The sequence below is a fragment of the Aotus nancymaae genome, unplaced genomic scaffold (assembly GCF_030222135.1).
Source record: "Aotus nancymaae isolate 86718 unplaced genomic scaffold, 86718_ANA_hifiasm-v0.15.2.pri h1tg000053l, whole genome shotgun sequence".
Lineage (NCBI taxonomy): Eukaryota > Metazoa > Chordata > Mammalia > Primates > Aotidae > Aotus > Aotus nancymaae.
Genome location: NW_026988467.1, coordinates 32,553,758 through 32,571,678, shown reverse-complemented (window position 1 = coordinate 32,571,678; position 17,921 = coordinate 32,553,758). Strand labels below are relative to the sequence as shown.

The 17,921-nt window shown below is 52.4% G+C and overlaps 3 protein-coding genes across 4 annotated transcripts; 1 reads left to right on the top strand and 2 right to left on the bottom strand.

The window, feature by feature from the left end:
- Positions 1-1,127: 1,127 nt before the first annotated feature.
- Positions 1,128-6,605, bottom strand: ADPRS (ADP-ribosylserine hydrolase). The gene is made up of 6 exons (XM_012439734.2): positions 6,387-6,605; positions 3,698-3,794; positions 3,213-3,420; positions 2,944-3,128; positions 2,536-2,636; positions 1,128-1,950 (listed from the first exon to the last, which is right to left on the bottom strand). Exons 1-6 carry the CDS (start codon positions 6,595-6,597, stop codon positions 1,658-1,660), a joined length of 1,095 nt encoding a protein of 364 aa, XP_012295157.1. The 5' UTR covers positions 6,598-6,605; the 3' UTR covers positions 1,128-1,657.
- Positions 6,606-6,970: 365 nt separating this feature from the next.
- TEKT2 (tektin 2) lies at positions 6,971-11,364 on the bottom strand. Of its 2 annotated transcripts, none has more exons than XM_012439767.2 (10): positions 11,309-11,364; positions 10,392-10,599; positions 10,183-10,308; positions 9,297-9,502; positions 8,628-8,771; positions 8,430-8,544; positions 8,156-8,263; positions 7,885-8,028; positions 7,658-7,737; positions 6,971-7,518 (listed from the first exon to the last, which is right to left on the bottom strand). In XM_012439767.2, the coding sequence occupies exons 2-10, from the start codon at positions 10,545-10,547 to the stop codon at positions 7,305-7,307; spliced, it is 1,293 nt and encodes a 430-aa protein (XP_012295190.2). In that variant the 5' UTR covers positions 10,548-10,599; positions 11,309-11,364; the 3' UTR covers positions 6,971-7,304. The 2 variants fall into 2 exon arrangements, with proteins under 2 accessions (XP_012295190.2, XP_012295174.2); XM_012439751.2 differs by lacking the exon at positions 11,309-11,364 and adding an exon at positions 10,959-11,087.
- A 53-nt stretch (positions 11,365-11,417) lies between these two features.
- LOC105709431 (magnesium transporter protein 1-like) lies at positions 11,418-13,693 on the top strand. Its single transcript, XM_064363754.1, has 2 exons — positions 11,418-11,475; positions 12,345-13,693. The coding sequence occupies exon 2, from the start codon at positions 12,533-12,535 to the stop codon at positions 13,472-13,474; it is 942 nt and encodes a 313-aa protein (XP_064219824.1). The 5' UTR covers positions 11,418-11,475; positions 12,345-12,532; the 3' UTR covers positions 13,475-13,693.
- Positions 13,694-17,921: the final 4,228 nt, after the last annotated feature.

Sequence of the window (17,921 nt, the reverse complement as noted above, 5' to 3'; positions counted from 1 at the left end):
AACCAAAGGCAGGTAGTGGCTGGAGCTGGGGGCGATGGCTCAATCTTTACTGGAACATTCCTGCAAGCTCTCAGGGGTAGCGGAGCATGACAGCTGGCTCAATAGTCCAAGAGCCAAGTTTCAACATCTGAAACAAATTATGAATGAAATCATGAATTTTTGCTCCTGAGGGCTGGGCTAGTGCCAGGCCCAGTGCTTAAGACAGGCTCGGGGAGCTGTCCTGGGCGGAAAGCACCTGCTCACGGCCCGCCATGCTTGGCTGCAAAAGATCTGTCCCTGGCGCTGGGGCTCTGGGTGGTGCACCTGAAGCAATCCATGTTTTAAGAGTCCTCAGCCGGGCAAGAACCTTATCTTCACTAAAACAGATCTGCCCAACGGTGCTGAAACCTCAGGCCAGCTGCAGACTGCGCATGCTTGGCTTTCTACTGAGGCTGGATGCTCCAAGAATGTCCCTAGAGTTTGAGGGGAGGCATCTTCTCCCATTCAATCTTCCTTTCTTCAAAATGGATGCTAGTCCCAGATGCTTGGGAGGCCAAGGTGGGAGGATCGCCGAGTCTAGGAGTTTCAGACCAGCTTGGATGACAGAGTGAGACCCCATCTCTAAAACATGCCGTGTAAAACTTCCTTGCAGGGAAAGGCTTTTGACTGGTCCCAAGATACAGAAGGAGGCACACAGCACTCAGTCTACCCAGGGCCTCTGCGATGGTGCCCTCCCCACCCAAAGGTTGGTAGTCTGAGGATAGAACAGTCCTCTGGATCTTTCTACAGGGTTCCTGTTCCTGGCCCAGCCAGGCCTAGCTCCTGTTTGGGGAAGTTAGGCTCTGAAAACAGAAAAATCTGGCTTGTTCCTACCCACTGCCTCTGGCAAAGCAGTCGGCCCAGCAGCCTGGGCCACTCTGAGTGATCTCCAACAGGAAAAGCCACCAAACCATGCCTGCTCTGCCCTTCCTGGCTGAACACGCAGCCGGCTGGAAGAACAGAGGAAATCTGCCTGGCAACACAGCAGCTCATGGCCTTCGGGCCCCAGCTCCTAGGACAGTACAGTGCAGACAGAGGCACCAGGCTTGAGAGGTCAGGCTGCCAGGGGAGAATCCATTCAGGGCATAAGAGAAACAGGAAACAGTGAGATTTACCAAAAACTGTTTATTGTTGCGACTTCCACTGGAAGCTGTTAATAAGCCACATGGCAGCCAAGAGCCAGGTGTGACCTAGATCAGCTGGATGCACGTGCCTGTCCCTTCATCCACACAACCTTCTGCTCAGGGGCCCTGCTAGGATGCGCTTACTGGACACTGGCAAAACTCAACAGGGAGAAATGATGCTACTGTCCATCATTTCCACCTTCTCACGTCCCATCTCCAAGATGATATGGGAAAACGCCATCAGTACCCCTCCAAGATAAACGCGCCTGGGCCCCTCTGTCCTACTGAGGAGCGGGAGTGCCCTGCAGCAAACCAGAGAGCCAGCAACAGCGAAGTACCAGTCCCATGCTCGCTGTTCCAGTGACCTCCCCTGAAGAGACCCCAGCCCCACGGGTGCACTCAGCTCCACAATGCAGGAAGGATGGGGAGCCACACTCAAGGAAGTTCAGGGTTTCTGCTGATCTGAGCTGTAGTTGGTCCCAGGGGACTTGGCAGAGCCCCAGCAGCTGTGGCTCTCATAAACTCTTCTGGAAGACACGGTGCAGGCTCTGGGCCAGGATGTCTGTCTCCTCATAGCCTTCACAGCTTTGCTGCCAGCTCTCTGGCACCTGATCCATCCCATAGTAGGCACCAGCAATGGCCCCGGCCATGGTGGCAATGGTGTCTGTGTCCCCACCAAGTGAGATGGAATAGATAAGAGTCCTCTGGAGGCTATTGAAGGCAGAGGGGATCTCAGGGTCTGGCTCCATGCAGCGCAGGAAGCAGTAGATGGCAGTGGGCACCGACTCGAAGGCAGCAATTCCATTCCCTGTGGGGAAGCCAGGTTAGAGGGGCTCCATGCGCCCCCAGGCCTCCTGCCATTTGACCAGCTGCACTCTCAGCTTCAAGCAGGCTGTGACTAAGATCTCAGGCTCTACAGTTAGACCACCTGGGCTCAAATCCTGGCTCCACCACATACTGGCTGCGTGACTGGGAGAGTTACCTAGGGGACTGCTAAGCGCTTCCTGCTCTCAGATTCAACTCCTTATGCAGACAGGGAGTAACGTTAGTAACTCTCTCACAGGACTTTTGTGAGGATGAAGCGAGATCATGTCTGTAAAACATTCTGCACAGTGCCCAGTATAGATGCTAGATAAATAAAGAGCCATTATCAACATTTTTATGACTGGTGGCCAGCTGCTATTTCTGGGGACACTGATCCATAAGGCTGAGGGTGCTGTAGCTTCAGAGCAAGAAGCACTGAGCTCTAACCCTGCCATGACCCTGTGTGTCACAGCACCCCGGGGTACAGTGTAACGGCAGGCACGACTCCATATTCCTCTCCCCTCCCTGGGCCCAAGGCCGACCCTGAAAGATGACAGAGGGGGAGATAATCCCAGGCAGGCGCACCCACCTAGCTCAGACACCACTTCTTCTCTGGTCACCGACGCCTGGTCTAGAAGCTCTCCAATCTTCTTCAGGCGGCTGGAGTACGGACGGTCCTCCATGCCCAATCTGTGTGTTGGGGGAGAGGTTTCAGGGAGGTCAGAGCTAGCAGGGTGGAGGTGCTGGGCAGGGGAAAGGGCTGCATGTGGTCAGGCTGCAGCCAGGCACAAGTGCCCTGACAAGAGGTGGGAGAGGGCTGGGTGTGAGCAGGCTGTTTTGTTCTCTGGGACCCTGAGAGCCCTGAAACACAGACAAGATCAAGAGGCTTCTGCCCATGCCTCCCTAGTCAATAATGGAAGGTTTCAGTTTGTGGCAATGCCAGAGGCCCCCGGATCACCCACACACCCACACCTCACACCTGCAGCCCCATACTCACTCCCTGGCATCCAAGACGGATTGGGCATCTCCCTCCAGCTCCTCCATGTGGCCCAGGAGTTGCTGGAGAAAGTGCTCGCTGGAAGACTCCCCCTGCAAGGCCAGGTGCACAGCCAGGGCCTGCAGGATGGCACCATTGTAACCCAGAGAGGAGGCGTGTGTCAGCTGAGCTGAGAGCCGGGCAAACTAGGGAGGAGGAGACCTGTTGTCACAGAAGTCCTGCTGCAGAAGAGGGAGGGGATGGCCCAGAAGCCACCCCACCCTTAATACCTTCTGTACATCCTGGACACTGCTATAGGCCAGGGAGATGCCAGCCACCCGCATGGCACCTCCATTGCCATAGGAGCCTTTCCCGTTAAACTGGGCCCGGGCAGGCTCAAAGACATCGCGACATTTGGGGTTCAGGAGCTTCTTGAAGACAGTGACTACTCCAGCACCATAGCCCCTGTCAGGGTCCTTCTTGTACTCCTGAGCAAATCTAGGGAAGAGAAGTGGAGACAGAATTGGGATTTACAAGATGCCGCTAAGGGTTGGGAGACAAGAAATTGAGACTGGTTTGGAAAAAGAGGAAGCCTTGGGGGCTTAAGGAGCCTGCACCAGCAGTGCTGCTGTTTTAGCTTAGGAAGCTGTGCCAACCAGACACAGGCTCCTGTGAAGGGTGGGAGCGCAGGCATGCACAGATGTCATTCCTCTGGCCAAGGGGTGCAATAACTTTGCCCACCTGGTTTGCGTCAGCCCAGGACCATCCCCCTCACCTGTGAGCCATGTCCACCTCGTCAAAGGCCTCCTTGGCTAGCAGGGACTGCACCAGGGCTCTGGCCATGGCTGTGTCATCTGTGTAGTACAAGGCTTCTGTGGGGGAGAGGAGGGAGGATGAGAGCCTCCTGGTCACCTTTATTTGTCGTGTGTGTGTGTGTATGTGTGTGAGACAGAGTCTTACTCTGTTGCCCAGGCTGGAGTGCACTGGTGCAATCATGGCTTACTGCAGTCTTGAACTCTTGGGCTCAAGCTATCCTCCTGCCTCAGCCTCTCAAGTAGCTGGGACTACAGGCACATATCCTCACATCCAGCTCATCTTATTTTTTGTAGAGACAGGGTCTCACTCTGTTGACCAGATTGGTCTCGAATTCCTGGGCTCAAGCAATCCTCCTGCCTTGGCCTCCCAAAGAGCTGGATTACAGGCATGAGCCACTGTGCCTGGTCCTGCTCACTATTTATTTTAGTTTGTATCTTATTATTTTATTTAATTACTTTTCTGAGACACGGTCTTACCCTATTGCCTAGGCTGCAGTGCAGTGGTGCTACCATGGCTCACTGCAGTCTCAACCTCCCAGGCTCAAGGATCCTCCTGCCCCAGCCTCCTGAGTAGCTGGGACTACAGATGCATGCCACTATGCCCAGCCATTTTTTTTTTTTTTTTGTAGAGACAGGGTTTCATCCTGTTGCCAGGTGGGTTTCATCCTATTGCCAGGCTGGTCTCAAACTCTCAGGCACAAGTGGCCTCTCCCAAAGCACTGGGATTACAATTGTGACGCACTGCACCCAGCCCCTGCTCATGTTTTAGAGTTACCGCATCTAAAATGACCTTAAGTCAGCTTCTCACTCCCACTTTTCTGGGCCCTGGGAAGCCTTAGGATCTCAGCTTTGAGATTTTCAGCAATTCTTTATTCCAAATCAGTCACCACACCCTGTTGCTTTCTATTTTATGTATGTATGTATGTATGTATGTATGTATGTATGTATTAGCCCACATCATGCTTTGATCTGCTGATTTCTGAAGGAAAACTTCCATCCCCTTCTGGCTGCCATCCTTGCAGCTCGTCTTTTTGTTTTTCTTTTTCTTTTTTCTTTTTTTCTTCTTCCTTTCTCTTTTTTTTTTTTTTTTTTTTTGAGATGGAGTCACGCTCTGTAGCCCAGGCTGGAGTGCAGTGATACAATCTCAGCTCACTGCAACCTCTGCCTCCCAGGATCAAGTGATTCTCCTGCCTCAGCCTTCTGAGTAGCTAGGATTACAGGTGTGTGCCACCACATGTGGCTAATTTTTGTATTTATAGTAGAGACGGGGTTTCACCATGTTGGTCAGGCTGGTCTCGAGCTCCTGACCTCGTGATCTGCCTGCGTCGTCCTCCCAAAGTGGTGGGATTACAGGCATGAGCCACCGCACCTGGCCTGCTTTTCTTTTTTGTAGACAGGATCTTGCCATGTTGCCCAGACCAGTCTCGAACTCCTGGGCGATCAGTCTCCCAGTAGCTGGGATTACAGGTGTGTGCCACCATACCCAGCTTGAAAATTATAGTTTCTAGATCCAGATCTCCTTCTACTTCATGTCTCTCTAGCACATCACCAGTGACCAGTGTCTTTATCTTGAAAATCTTTTCCTAGGTTTCGTTGATATCCATGCCCTTCTCCATCTATCAAACTGTTTCCTTCCCTCGCCCCCTTCCCTCCCTCACTACCTCCCTCTTAATTACGGGTGTTCTCCAAGGTTCTGACTATGGCACTTTTTTCTTACTGTTCTACCTGCTCTCCAAGAAGATTCACCTCCTCTGCTTGACCTCTCACACCTGCCACCTGAGTCGGGATCTGAGCGATGAGCTAGCTGACAGCACACGGAAAGGAAAAGGGAAGGGAAGTTAGTTTTACAGGTAAGACAGCACATGCAAACGCCTGGTCTAGAGGAAGCATGGTGTGAGGAACCCAAGAGCAGAAAGCAAGGCCAAGGTTGGTGGAAGATGAAACTGCAGACGTCCAGGAGAGCCGGGCCTCCTCGGACACATTAAGAAATGTGGCTCTGTACTAAGGGTAATGGGAAATCACATCAGGGTTTCAGGCGGGGAAGGATGAGATTAGAGTCAGGCTTCCAGAGCACGCCCTGCGGGGTGGAAAACCCGCTGATGGTATGCTGACTCCAGAGAACTGGGAAAAACAGGTCAAGTCGGCAAGGGCGGACAGACAGTACCCTGCTTAGGATGGTTCAACCTAAGTTTTTTTCGGCTTTCCGATAATGCTAATACGCATTCAGTAGGTTCCTCGACGTCCGATGGGGCTGCGTCCAAATAAAATTGTCTAAGCTGAAAGCGCACTGTCCGCTTCGGGTATTTTCAACTTACAATGGGCTTATCCGGAGGCGACCCCAGAGGACGCGTAGGAGCCTCTATACACCCGACCAGGTGCAACCCGAGACAGCATCGCCCAGGCCTCCGCCCAGCACTGTTGCGGCCCCGGTGCTGCCACGCCCCGAGCAGGGGATGTTCGGGGCGAGACGCCTAAGGCCAGAGATCGCGCTAGCACTCGCTGAGGCCAAGTTGTTGTGGGTCACCTGGCCCTGACCCCGGCGCCCTCGGCAGCCATCCCCGCGCACCCCTGACCCGTTGTACCCGGAGGCTCCGCGCCCCTCCGGCCTCCCCCCAGCACGGCCTCCGACTTGCGCCCGGCCCCGCCCACCTGTCCGCTGGCTCCCGGGCGTGTCGGGGTCCGGTTCCAGGTTCTGGACGTGACGAAGGACTGACGTCAGGTCGACGGTGTCGTGGGCCTCGTAGAAGGAGCCCACGCAATCCCCGAGCAGCGCGCCAGCAAGGCAGCCTCGGAAGCGCGAGAGGGAGCGGGCCGCACCAGCCCCTCCGCCGCCCGCCGCCGCCATCACCGCCGCCGCCATCCGCGCGCCGGACACTCGCCACTTCCGGTGCCACCCGCGCCGCTTCCCTACTCCCGGCCCGCTGCCCTCCCCGGGGCCTGGAGTCTCCGCTCCGCCGTCCGGCCTACAGCGCCGCCCAGCGGCCCGGAGTTGCGGCGCCGCGCGGCTCCCGCCAGCCTGTGCTTTGAGTCCCCAGTTCTTCCCGCTTCTCACCACTGGGCCAGCTGGGCGGGAAGGCCACTATGGGTCCCTGGGGGATGGGCACTGAGCCAGACCATTGGACAACTCCAGGCCACTGCCTCCCGCAGGTGAGCACTCCTAACTCCGCACCCCCAGGCGGCCCTCCACACCGAGGCTGGGACCCCCAAGCCCCCCCTTTCCCTTTGTGGGCCTCACTTACGCATCAAGAGGGCGGGCAAGGGGCCAGCTGGGGCACAGCCAGGTAGAGGCCGCGCTGCTGGAGCCCAGGAGTGCTGGCCCAGCCCAGAGAGGGGTTCCCTGAGGGGAGGGGAAGGAACCGGATTTGGTACATGAACTTCAGGGGAATGGTGTTCCCCATCTTTGCTCCTCCTTAGACAGGAGGGTGGCCAAGAACCCTCTTCCTGCTGGCTACATACAGTGGGGCAGAGAACAGCTGGCCTGAGATCCTCCGCATTTATTCCATTCATTCCCTCCTCCCTGCTTCCATTGCCCACCCAAACCTGCCCTCCTCCCGCAGCCCTCCATGGCTAGGCCAGCTCCAGCTGGCAGCTTTTGAGTGGATTCAGGGTTCGATTTGTGGTACGTGTGAAGGTGTCCACCTCAGGCACGAACTTCTCAGCAGGCACGGTCAGCTTGCGCCGCGTGTCCATGCACTTGGTGTCCAGCAGCATGGAGTTGGCCTTGCAGGCGATGTCAGCTTGCAGCCGGGCCAGGTGCTTGTACAGGGTGTCCAGTACATCCCTAGGGAGGGGCGTTGACAACCCCGCAACCATCCTGAGGCTGGGAGGCCTGGGCTGCATGCACAGTCTTCAGTCACGAGGACAGCCCCAGGGAGCCAGCAGAGGCCACACTGATGGGCAGGGCAACTCCCCAGACCTACTGTGCTTGCGCCAGCTTCTGCTTCAGGGCAGCAATGGTTGCCTGTAGCTGGTGAACCTCATCGGTGAGGCCGTACTGTGCCTGGAGGCCGAAGAGGGGTTGGGAGTTCCAGGTCAGCCACACTGTCCTTACCAGAGTGCTGCCCCGTGACAGCAGTGCCCTTGCTCCATCAGGAACATGAGAAAACCTTGGCCAGGGGGCCCATGCCCCACTGGGACGCCCTCTCACCTGGTCCCGGCAGAGTTCCACGTTGGGCCGGTAGGTTCTGGCCTCTAGCCGGGTATGGGACAGCTTCAAGCTCAGGAACTTTCTGCGCAGATCCTCCTCCAGGTGCCGGATGTCCTCCTGCAGCTCAGCGATCTCCTCCAAGGTCTGCAGGGACAGAGTGACAGGTTTCCACCGGCTGGACTCGCCATGTGCGGCTGGCCCAGGGCCTCCTGGCGGGGGCAGGTGGCTCCTCATCCCATAGCCGGACGTCCAGACCCCAGCACAAGCTCACATTCTTCTCTTGCCACTTGAGCTCACTGTGCACTTTCTCCATCTCCCACAGCCGCTTCCTGAAGGCAAATTCCGTTGCGACTCTCTGGGCTTCAAACTCGTTGTTGGTCTGAAGGAGAAAACATAAACAGGGCAAGGCGAGGGTCTACACTCATGGCCACCCGAGGATATTACTCAGGCAAGGGCATGGGGGCCACGTGCACAGGAGGGAACAGAATTTATGGACTGAGCACACACTGGGGCCATCCATGAGCCGTGGGTGGGTGGCCCGTCACCTCAGCGATAGTTAGGGCAATGGCCTCCCTCAGCTCCCTAGCTGCTTTCATCTCAGCCTCTGCTCGGTCCTTGTTGAACTGACTGAAGTTATCCCACTGCTGGAGGGTGGTGGAGCTGTGGGCGGCAGGGAAGATGGGGGTCAGGAGGGTGTGGCCTGGGAGGGGAGGAGGGGAGACTGGCTGAGACATTCTTCTTACCCATCAGGGACACGTGTGGGGTCGACCTTCAGAGAGATGTTTGGGGACTTGAGGTTAAGAGAGAGACAGGCTCTGTCAATCTCCAGTGTCTCCATTTTGCCCCAATGGTCAGAGTGGAGCTGCTGTCGGACTTCCTGCAGGAGGCTGGGGAAAGCGCAGACTCCATCAGGAACCATCTCCCAAGGTCCAGAGGCAGGCCTGGCTGTGCTAAGGGGACACGGCAGGAAGAGGAAGCTGGGGTGACCCTTCCCAGTAGAAGATAATGGAGCTGCAGCCAATGAGACCAAGAGCAGCACAGCTGGATGAAAATGCTGACCTCCCCCACGCGCCCTACACACCCTCGGCACACGCACGTAGCTGTGCTCACAAAAGCTCATACGCACACACTCACAGGAGCCACTCAGAGGTGGTGGCAAGTGGGTGTCACCTCTCATGCTTCCAGTCAGTGGATACCGGCTGCCCTGGGCGGGGTCGTGAGAAGTATTCTGAGCCCATGTCCAGGCAGTGGGAAAAGTGCTACAGTCGATTAGTGGTTTCTGCCACAGGCGCCAGAGGGCCAAAACGTAGCATGAAAGCAGGTTGCTCCTCATCCACAATACCTGCGTTCCACACCAAAGGCACACAGCCTCAAGGGCCCGTGAGCATGCCGGCGACCTGCCTCTCCCTTACCAGAGCTGCTCGAAGGCCTGGCCGATCCTCTGTTGCAAGGCCTTCTTGGTGGCCTCAATGACCTCCACCTCTTTATGCAGCTCATCCTCCACAGGGTCCTTCACCACATCAATGTCTCGCCGGCTTTCCCGCAGGGTCAGGCACTCAATGGCCACGTCCAGAGGCAGGTTCTTAGCCTGCAGGTTTTGCTCTGCTGACTCCTTCATCTAGAAAAGAGGGTGTGGCCCGGCATGGTGGCTCACGCCTGTAATCCCAGCACTTTGCGAGGCCGAGGAGGGTGGATCACGAGGTCAAGAGATCGAGACCATCCTGGTCAACAAGGTGAAACCTCGTCTCTACTAAAAATATTAAAAAAAATTAGCTGGGCATGGTGACGCGTGCCTGTAATCCCAGCTACTTGGGAAGCTGAGGCAGGAGAATTGCTTGAACCCAGGAGGCGGAGGTTGCAGTGAGCCGAGATTGCACCATTGCACTCCAGCCTGGGTAACAACAGCGAAACTCCGTCTCAAAAAAAAATACAAAAATTAGCTGGGCATGGTGGCGCGTGCCTGGAGTCCCAGCTACTTGGAAGGCTTGAGGCGGGAGAATCGCTTGAACTCAGGAGGTGGAGGTTGCAGTGAGCCAAGATGGCTTCTCTGCACTCCAGCCTGGGCAACAGACTGAGACACCGTCTTGGAAAAAAAAAAAAAAAGAAGGAAGGAGGGGGCGGGAGGTGCTGGTGGAGCCATCCATGGGGAAGTAGCACTTGTCCTCACTTTAGCAGGGGGCTAGTGACTCGGATGGACATACCACTCATGACCCCCCATCAAAGGCTTCTCAACCCAACCATGGGGAAGAAGGGGAGGTTTTGGCAGCAGCCCCGGGGAACAAGGTCCTGGCTCCCTGCCTGTGTCAACGCGTCAATCTCGGCATCCAAATCTGTCAGACACTTGTCCAGCATCTCCTTCCACCGGCTGACGGTATCAATCCTCTCTGCCAGTCGAGTCCTGTTGTCATGTTCATCCCAAATGGTCTGAGAGACAGGGCCAGATAAAGAGGGTGTCAAGTGGTTGGGGGCTCTCCCTTTGCCCACCCAGCTGAGTTCCCATCCCCAACCTGGTTGTTGGTCTCGTTGCAGAGCACCCGGGCCTCCTGGCGGATCTGATGGGAAGCATCTCGCTGCAACTGGGCATTGGTGGACAGCAGGTAGCTGTTGGTGTGCCAGTCGGGCAGCTGGAAGCGCTGACCGGGCTTGACGCTCAGCGTGGCCATGGCACAGAAACCAGAAGGGTCAGAAACCCCTATGCCTGTTCGCAAACAGCACCTGCAGAGGGAAAACACGGCTGCCGGAGACAGTTCAGGAGAACTTCTCCGGGATCACATGCCCCTGCGCGGGACTGGTTCCTGTCCATTTTGCTGTGAGCCCCGCCCTGCTGGAAGCCTGCCTGAGACAGCCCTTGCCTTACTCAGCTTTGTGTGAGGCATTAACTAGGTTTCCCTCCCTCCTGTCCCCTGGGGGACACAAATCCCTGGACCTTGCAGGTCCTGGAGCAGATAAAAAGGAATATTGGAGTCCGGGAAGCCTCGACGTGTGTGCGCAGTGCCAAATGCCTAGGGTGGAGGGGGATGGCAGAAAATAATAGCTCTTAATGCAGTTTCCACGCCTGCTCCCGGCAACCATGCCTTGTTGGGCTTCCTTTCCTTCCTTCCCCAGGCTGCTGGCCAGGCCCTGTGGGGGATCTAAAGGCGGGAACCCTGTTCTCTCTCCAGGGACGCGTGCTCGTTGGCACTGGGGAGCTGGGGGGCGGCCCTCTTCTCATTTGGTTGCCGCCACGCCCCCTCCCCCCCACCGCCCTCGCCTTCTGTTGGAGGGGGAGGCGGGACCGGGAGGGCCCCGTGAGAGGAGCTGGGATCAGTCCGGTTCCCCGCGGAACCCCTTTCCTCCCCTCCGCAGGATGATCACCTTTGGTTTAGATAAGTACCCCGACCCGGCGCGGAGGAAAGGGGCGCCCTGGCTCCCCTCGCCCTCTTACCTCCTTTCCCGCTTCGCCCTCCGCGCCCCCCGCTCTGAGCTCCAGTGTTTGGCGCCCCCGGTTGCTAGGCAACTGCACCTCACCCCAACGCGGCCGCAGCGGCCACCGCGACCTGGGTTCTTCTCTTGGCTACCGCGGCGGCGGCGGCGTCCCCGGAGGCCTGTAGGGTAGGCGAGGGGCGGCCGGCCGAGCCTGGGAGGGGTGGGGGCATCAGAGCAGCGCTTTCACTTGCTTTACAAATTAAATGAACTTTTGTTATTTTTTCAGACAGGGTCTCGCTCGGTCGCCCGGGCTGGAGTGCTGTGGCTCGATCTCGGCTTACTGCAGCCTGGACCTCCCGGGCTGAAGAGATTCTCCCACCTCAGCCTCTCGAGTTAGCTGGGACCACAGGCGCGTGCCACCATGCCCGGCTTAATTAAAAAAAAGATATTTTTAGTATAGACAGGGTTTCACTGTATTGCCCAGGCTGGTCTCAAACTCCTGGCCTCAGGCGATCTACCTGCCTCGGCCTCCCAAAGTGCTGGGATTACAGATGTCACAAAACCAAAGCCCCCGGAACGTTTTGTTTGGGGATCTCTCATTACCACACAATCTGTGAGTGTGCCTCATTTCTCAAAATGTTTTCTTAAACTATCATCTGTAGTTTCAAAGCTCAGACCACCAATAAACAGTTTCCTTAACTGCTCTGGTTCCTTTGGATCAAGGCCCTTCTCCCCCGCCCCCCGCCCCGCCCAAGGACGGCCTGAGTCGGGCTGGGGGCCACCGGGTGGCGGTTTTACCTCCATTTTGAGACCGGACTCTGCCTGGATAATTTTTATATTTTTAGTAGGGAGGGGGTTTCACCATATTGGCCAGGCTGGTCTCAAACTCCTGACCTCAGGTGATCGGCCTGCCTCGGTCTCCCAAAGTGCTGGGATTACAGGCATGACTCACCGCACCTGGCCTGATTTGTTAATTGCAAGTCTGTCTTCAGCAGGACTGAAGCCAGAACAATATTTCCCAAACTCCCTTCATCACAGAGTATTTTTTTCCATAGGTTATTTTGTAAACTCTAATATGTGATTCGTAAACTGGACATGAACAAGAATTTGTAATATAGCCTCTTTACCAGGATTGAAGAAGACAGAAAGAAAAAGTACTGGACAAATTCACTGATGGAAGAAATGATCAAATTTTGGCTTACATGTTTTGCAACATTTGTATAACACAAAGAAGTAACCAAATATGGCAGAACTGTGGTGTCTTTGGCATCTACTTTTGACCGTGGTGGCCATGGTATTCATTGCTCCTGGGGTATTCACACACCCTGCCCGTGGGAAGAAGCTGTTGGCCAAAAAGGTCAGCCGGCTGATGTCTTGGACCAAGAAAGACGGAGTGATAAGAATGAATGAAACCACGTTCTATCATTTTGTATTCGATGCACCAAAAAACTATTCTGTTATTGTGATGTTTACTGCTCTGCACGAGTTCAGTTCATGTGCAACGTGCAAAGTTGCTGCCGAAGAATTTCAGATCTTGGCAAATTCCTATCAACACCCTGGTGCATTCACCACAAAGGTATTTTTTGCGATGGTGGATTATGATGAAAGCCCTGAGGTCTTTGAAGCGCTCCAGATAACGTTAGTTCCGAATTTCTTCCACTTTTCTGCCAAATGTGAATTTACAACAGATGACATTTATGGTTTGACAGGAAGGGATATTGTTGCTGACCAACTGGCTGAATGGATAGCAGAAAGAACACATGTCAGCGTCAGAATCAGACAGCCTACAAATTATCATGGTCTCCTCAAGCCAGCGATACTTTTGGGTCTCATTGGCGGACTTGGGTCTTTCTTGAAATGGCATAGGAAATCTATTTCCTGCAGCATTTTGTGTGAATTTTTAACTCTGTGCCTTGTGATTTTGATGACATCTGGTCAAATATGGACTTATATAAGAGGAGAACCATATGCCCAAAGGGACCCTCGCACAGGACAGAAACATTATATCAGTAAATTTAGTCAGGCTCAGTTTGCAGCAGAAACATACATTATTTCCCTGTTTAATATGTGTGTTACCCTGGGAATGTTGCTGTTAGTTAAGGCTACCACCTCTAGGACGAATGTCATAAAGAGAAAGATGATGTGTCTGTGTGGTATGTGTTTAGTTGCCATATTCTTTACTTGACTGCTCTCCCTCTTTAGATTTAAAATACCTGATTATCCATAACAGCTTTCTCTTCGATTAAAAAGGATCCTACAGACATAGACGATGAAGCAAGAAGTTTGAGAAAAAAAAAAAAGAAAAATGCAAACTTATAACTTTTTAAAGTAATTGAGATTTCACCAGAAGAGACCATGAAATAAGTGGCTTGACAATAATAAATCATTTGCTGTCAAAATCTGTAAAGTATTACAGTATGCACCTTCTCTGGTCTTAATTTTTCTCCCACAGAAGGGTTATAGGTTACCTCAAGTGGAATTATGAAAATCTTTAGAGAGTACAACTTTCATGAAATCAGAACAATGTTTAAAAGTACTTTAGTTGACTGGGCACAGTGGCTCATGCCTGTAATCCCAGCACTTTGGGAGGCCGAGGAGGGTAGATCACAAGGTTAGGAGTTCAAGACCAGCCTGGCCAATATGGTGAAACCCTGTCTCTACTAAAAATACAAAAATTAGCTGGGCATGGTGGCGTGTGCCTGTATTCCCAGCTACTAGGGAGGCTGAGGCAGGAGAATCACTTGAACCTGGGAGGGAGAGGTTGCAATGAGCTGAGATCACACCACTACAGTCCAGCCTAGGCAACAGAGCAAGACTTTGTCTAAAAAAAAAAAAAAAAAGTAGTAGTTAATATCTTTTTTTAAATAATCTTTTTTCTTTTTCTTTTGAGACAGGGTCTCACTCTGTTGCCCAGACTGGAATGCAGTGGCACAATCTTGGCTCACTGCAACCTCCATCTGCCTCCTGGGTTCAAGCAATTCTCCTGCCTCAGCCTCTTGAGTAGCTGGGATTACAGGCGTATGCCACCACACTCAGCTAATTTTTTGTATTTTTAGTAAGGATGGGGTTTTGTCATGTTGGCCAGGCTGGTCTTGAACTCCTGATCTTAAGTGATCTGCCCCACTCAGCCTCCCAAAGTGCTGGGATTACAGGCATGAGCCACTGTGCCTGGCTGAAAAATAGTATCTTGACAAGATATTCCCACACTTGGCCACTGACAATAACTGCATTAGCCCTACATGGAAGTGTACATTTGGAGTCTGTTTTATGGGTGGAGAGAGCAGTTGTATGATGTTGTCCCCTGAAGTTTAAATATATATGTTCAGAGTACACTTCCAAAGCTTAGAGGCAAATGTAGTGCTTCATACTACCACATATGCATCTCCCCTACTGGAATACACCAGTATGGTTCTGTTTCTTTTACCGTGCTTTTTGTCTTTTTTTCTTTTTTTTGAGATGGAGTCTCGCTCTGTTGCCCAGGCTGCAGTGCAGTGGCTCGATCTTGGCTCACTGCAATCTCTGCCTCCCAGGTTCAAGGGATTCTTGTGCCTCAGTCTCCTGAGTAGCTGGGACTACAGGCACATGCCACCTTGCCCATCTAATTTTTTTGTATCTTTAGTGGAGACGGGGTTTCACTGTGTTAGCCAGAATGGTCTCAATCTTTTAACCTCGTGATCCGCCCACCTCGACCTCCCAAAGTGCTGAGATTACAGGCCCGGCTTTTTTTTCTTTCTTTCTTTTTTGAGATGGAGTCTCGCTCTATCGCCTAGGCTGGAGTGCAATGATGTGATTTCAGCTCACTGCAACCTCTGCCTCCCATGTCCAAGTGATTCTCCCACCTCAGCTTCCCAAGTAGCTGAGATTATAGGTGCGTGCCACCAAGCCCAGCTAAGTTTTGTATTTTTAGTAGAGACAGGGTTTTGACATGTTGGTCTGGCTGGTGTTGAACTCCCTACTTCAGGTGATCCACCTGCCTTGGTCTCCCAAAGTGCTGGGATTACAGGTGTGAGCCACTGAGCCTGGCCCTTTTACTATGCTTCCAGATAGTTGAAGAGATTACAAACCAGTTAAACACCAGATTACAATTTACCTTTGATTGTTGTCTTTTATCTGGAAAGATTTCAGATATGTTATATTTCCTTATTTTTCTTTCATGTGGCCAATCTCTAAGAAAATAGCGTTTCCTATTTCTGTGTTGACTTTGTTGACTTGAGGTTGTTTTCTGTTTACTTTAAATCTAAGAGAAAAATAGGTATAAAGATATAAAGACAGTTGAGAACATAACTAAGAATTCCTTTTTTTTTTTTTTTTTTGACACAGAGTCTTACTCTGTTACCCAGGCTAGAGGGCAGTGGCATGAATTCTGCTCACTGCAATCTTTGCCTCCCAGGTTCAAGTGACTCTCCTGTCTCGCCTATCGAGTAGCTGGGATTACAAGCACCTGCCACCATACCCCACTGATTTTTACATGTTTAGTAGAGATGGATTTTCACCATGTTGGCCAGGCTGGTCTTGAACTCCTGACCTCAGGTGATCCACCGCATCGGCCTCCCAAAGTGCTGGGATTACAAGCGTGAGCCACTGTGCCAGGTCTGTTATTTTTAAGACAGAGTCTGCGTCACTCAGGCTGGAGTGTAGTGGTGTGATCTTGGCTCACTGCAACCTCTGCCTCCTGGGCTCAAACAATTCTGCCTCAGCCTCCTGAGTAGCTGGGACTACAGGTGTGTACCACCATGCTCAGCTAATTTTTGTATTTTTAGTAGAGATGGGGTTTCACCATGTTGCCCAGGTTGGTCTCGAACGCCTGACTTCAGGTGATCCACCAGCCTCCCAAAGCGCTGGGATTACAGGTGTGAGTCACCATGCCCCACCAGTTAATCTGATTTTATATGTGTGTAAAATACATGTGAAAACCATCTGAATGATGGAGCTGACTAAAATCCTGTCTGGAGCAGCATCAGACCACTCTTATGTTCTGTATTTGTTTTGATTTTTTTGGCAATACAATATGGAAATTCCATTTAGCAAGACAGTCATAGTCAAGGAAGAGTAATATTGTACATGTAATAGTTTCAAGTACTTTGGTTTTCTTTTTGTTTTTGACACTGGGTCTCGCTCTGTCACCCAGGCTGAAGTGTAGTGGTATAATCATGGCTCACTGCAGCCTCCATGTCCTGGACTCAAGTGATCCTCTCACCTCAGCCTCCCATGCAGCTGGGAGTACAGGTGCGTGCCACCATGCCTGGCTAATTTTTGCAGTTTTTGTAGAGACAGGGTTTCACCATGTTGCCTGGGTTGGTCTCAAACTCCTGGGCTCAAACAATCCACCCACCTTGGCCTCCCGAAGTGCTGGGATTACAGGCGTGAGCCACCACGTCCAGCCTCAGGTACTTTTGAACTGGCATGTTTCTAAAATCATTTTACAAAGCCTATTAAAATTTTGTTTCAGTTGAGAATCAAACATATTGGGCTTTATAATACTAAGCCACCAAGGTATCTGTTTTGTTTACAATTATAAATTCTGAACCCCAGCATTATTCTTAAGAAAAAAAATTTTTTTTGAGACGGGGTCTCACTCTGTCACCAGGCTGGAGTGCAGTGGTGCAATCTTGGCTCACTGCAACCTCTGCCTCCCCAGTTCAAGTGATCCTCCTACCTTAGCCTCCCGAGTAGCTTGGATTATAGGTTCACTACCATGCCTAGCTAATTTTTTGTATTTTTTGTAGAGACAGGTTTTCACTGTGTTGCCCAGGTTGGTCTCAAACTCATGAATTCAAGCAATCTGCCTGCTTCAACTTCCCAAAGTACTGAGATTAGGGGCGTGAGACACTGCGCCCAGCCCAAGAAAGATATTTTAATAGGGAAAAGTACAAGAAACACACTACTCTATAAAGGCAATGGCTCACACCTGTAATCCCAACACTGTGGGAGGAAGAGGCAAGAGACCCACTTAAGGTCAGGAGTTCAAGGCTAGACTGGACAACATGGCAAAACCCTGTCTCTACTAAAAATACAAAAATTAGCTGAGCGTGGTGGCACCTGCCTGTAGTCCCAGCTACTTGGGAGGCTGAGGCAGGAGAATCCCTTGAACCAGGGAGGCAGAGGTTGCACTGAGCCGAGATCAAGCCACTGCACTCCAGCCTGGGCGACAGAGTGAGACTCCATCACAAAAAAAAAAAAAAAAAAAAAGGCATCATAAAGATCTCTATAGACCATAGAAATTGTGGAAGCAAGGCCTGGTGCAGTGGCTCACACCTGTAATCCCAGCACTTTGGGAGGCTGAGGCGGGTGGATCACCTGAGGTTGGGAATTTGAGAGCAGCCTGACCAACATGGAGAAACCCCGTCTCTACTAAAAATACAAAACTAGCTGGGAGTGTTGGTGTATGCCTGTAATCTCAGCTACTCAGGAGGCTGAGGCAGGAGAATCGCTTGAACCTGGGAGGCGGAGGTTGTGGTGAGCTGAGATTGCACCATTGCACTCCAGACTGGGCAACAAGAGCAAAACTCCATCTCAAAAAAAAGAAAGAAAGAAAGAAATTGTGGAAGCAACAGAAATAACAGATGACATTTTGGAAGCAACAGAAATGACAGGAAAACGGTATCTTTCTTCTACAGATTTTACTAAAGATT

Coding starts and splice junctions, on each gene's coding strand:
- LOC105709431 (XM_064363754.1), top strand. CDS start 12,533: ATGGCAGAACTGTGGTGTCTTTGGCATCTACTTTTGACCGTGGTGGCC.
- TEKT2 (XM_012439767.2), bottom strand. CDS start 10,547: ATGGCCACGCTGAGCGTCAAGCCCGGTCAGCGCTTCCAGCTGCCCGAC. Junction 10,309..10,391: donor GCAACGAGACCAACAACCAG/GTTGGGGATGGG, acceptor CCTGTCTCTCAG/ACCATTTGGGATGAACATGA. Junction 8,545..8,627: donor CCCACACGTGTCCCTGATGG/GTAAGAAGAATG, acceptor TGCCGCCCACAG/CTCCACCACCCTCCAGCAGT.
- ADPRS (XM_012439734.2), bottom strand. CDS start 6,597: ATGGCGGCGGCGGTGATGGCGGCGGCGGGCGGCGGAGGGGCTGGTGCG. Junction 3,795..6,386: donor GCCCGGGAGCCAGCGGACAG/GTGGGCGGGGCC, acceptor TCTCCCCCACAG/AAGCCTTGTACTACACAGAT. Junction 2,637..2,943: donor TCCGTCTTGGATGCCAGGGA/GTGAGTATGGGG, acceptor CCCAACACACAG/ATTGGGCATGGAGGACCGTC.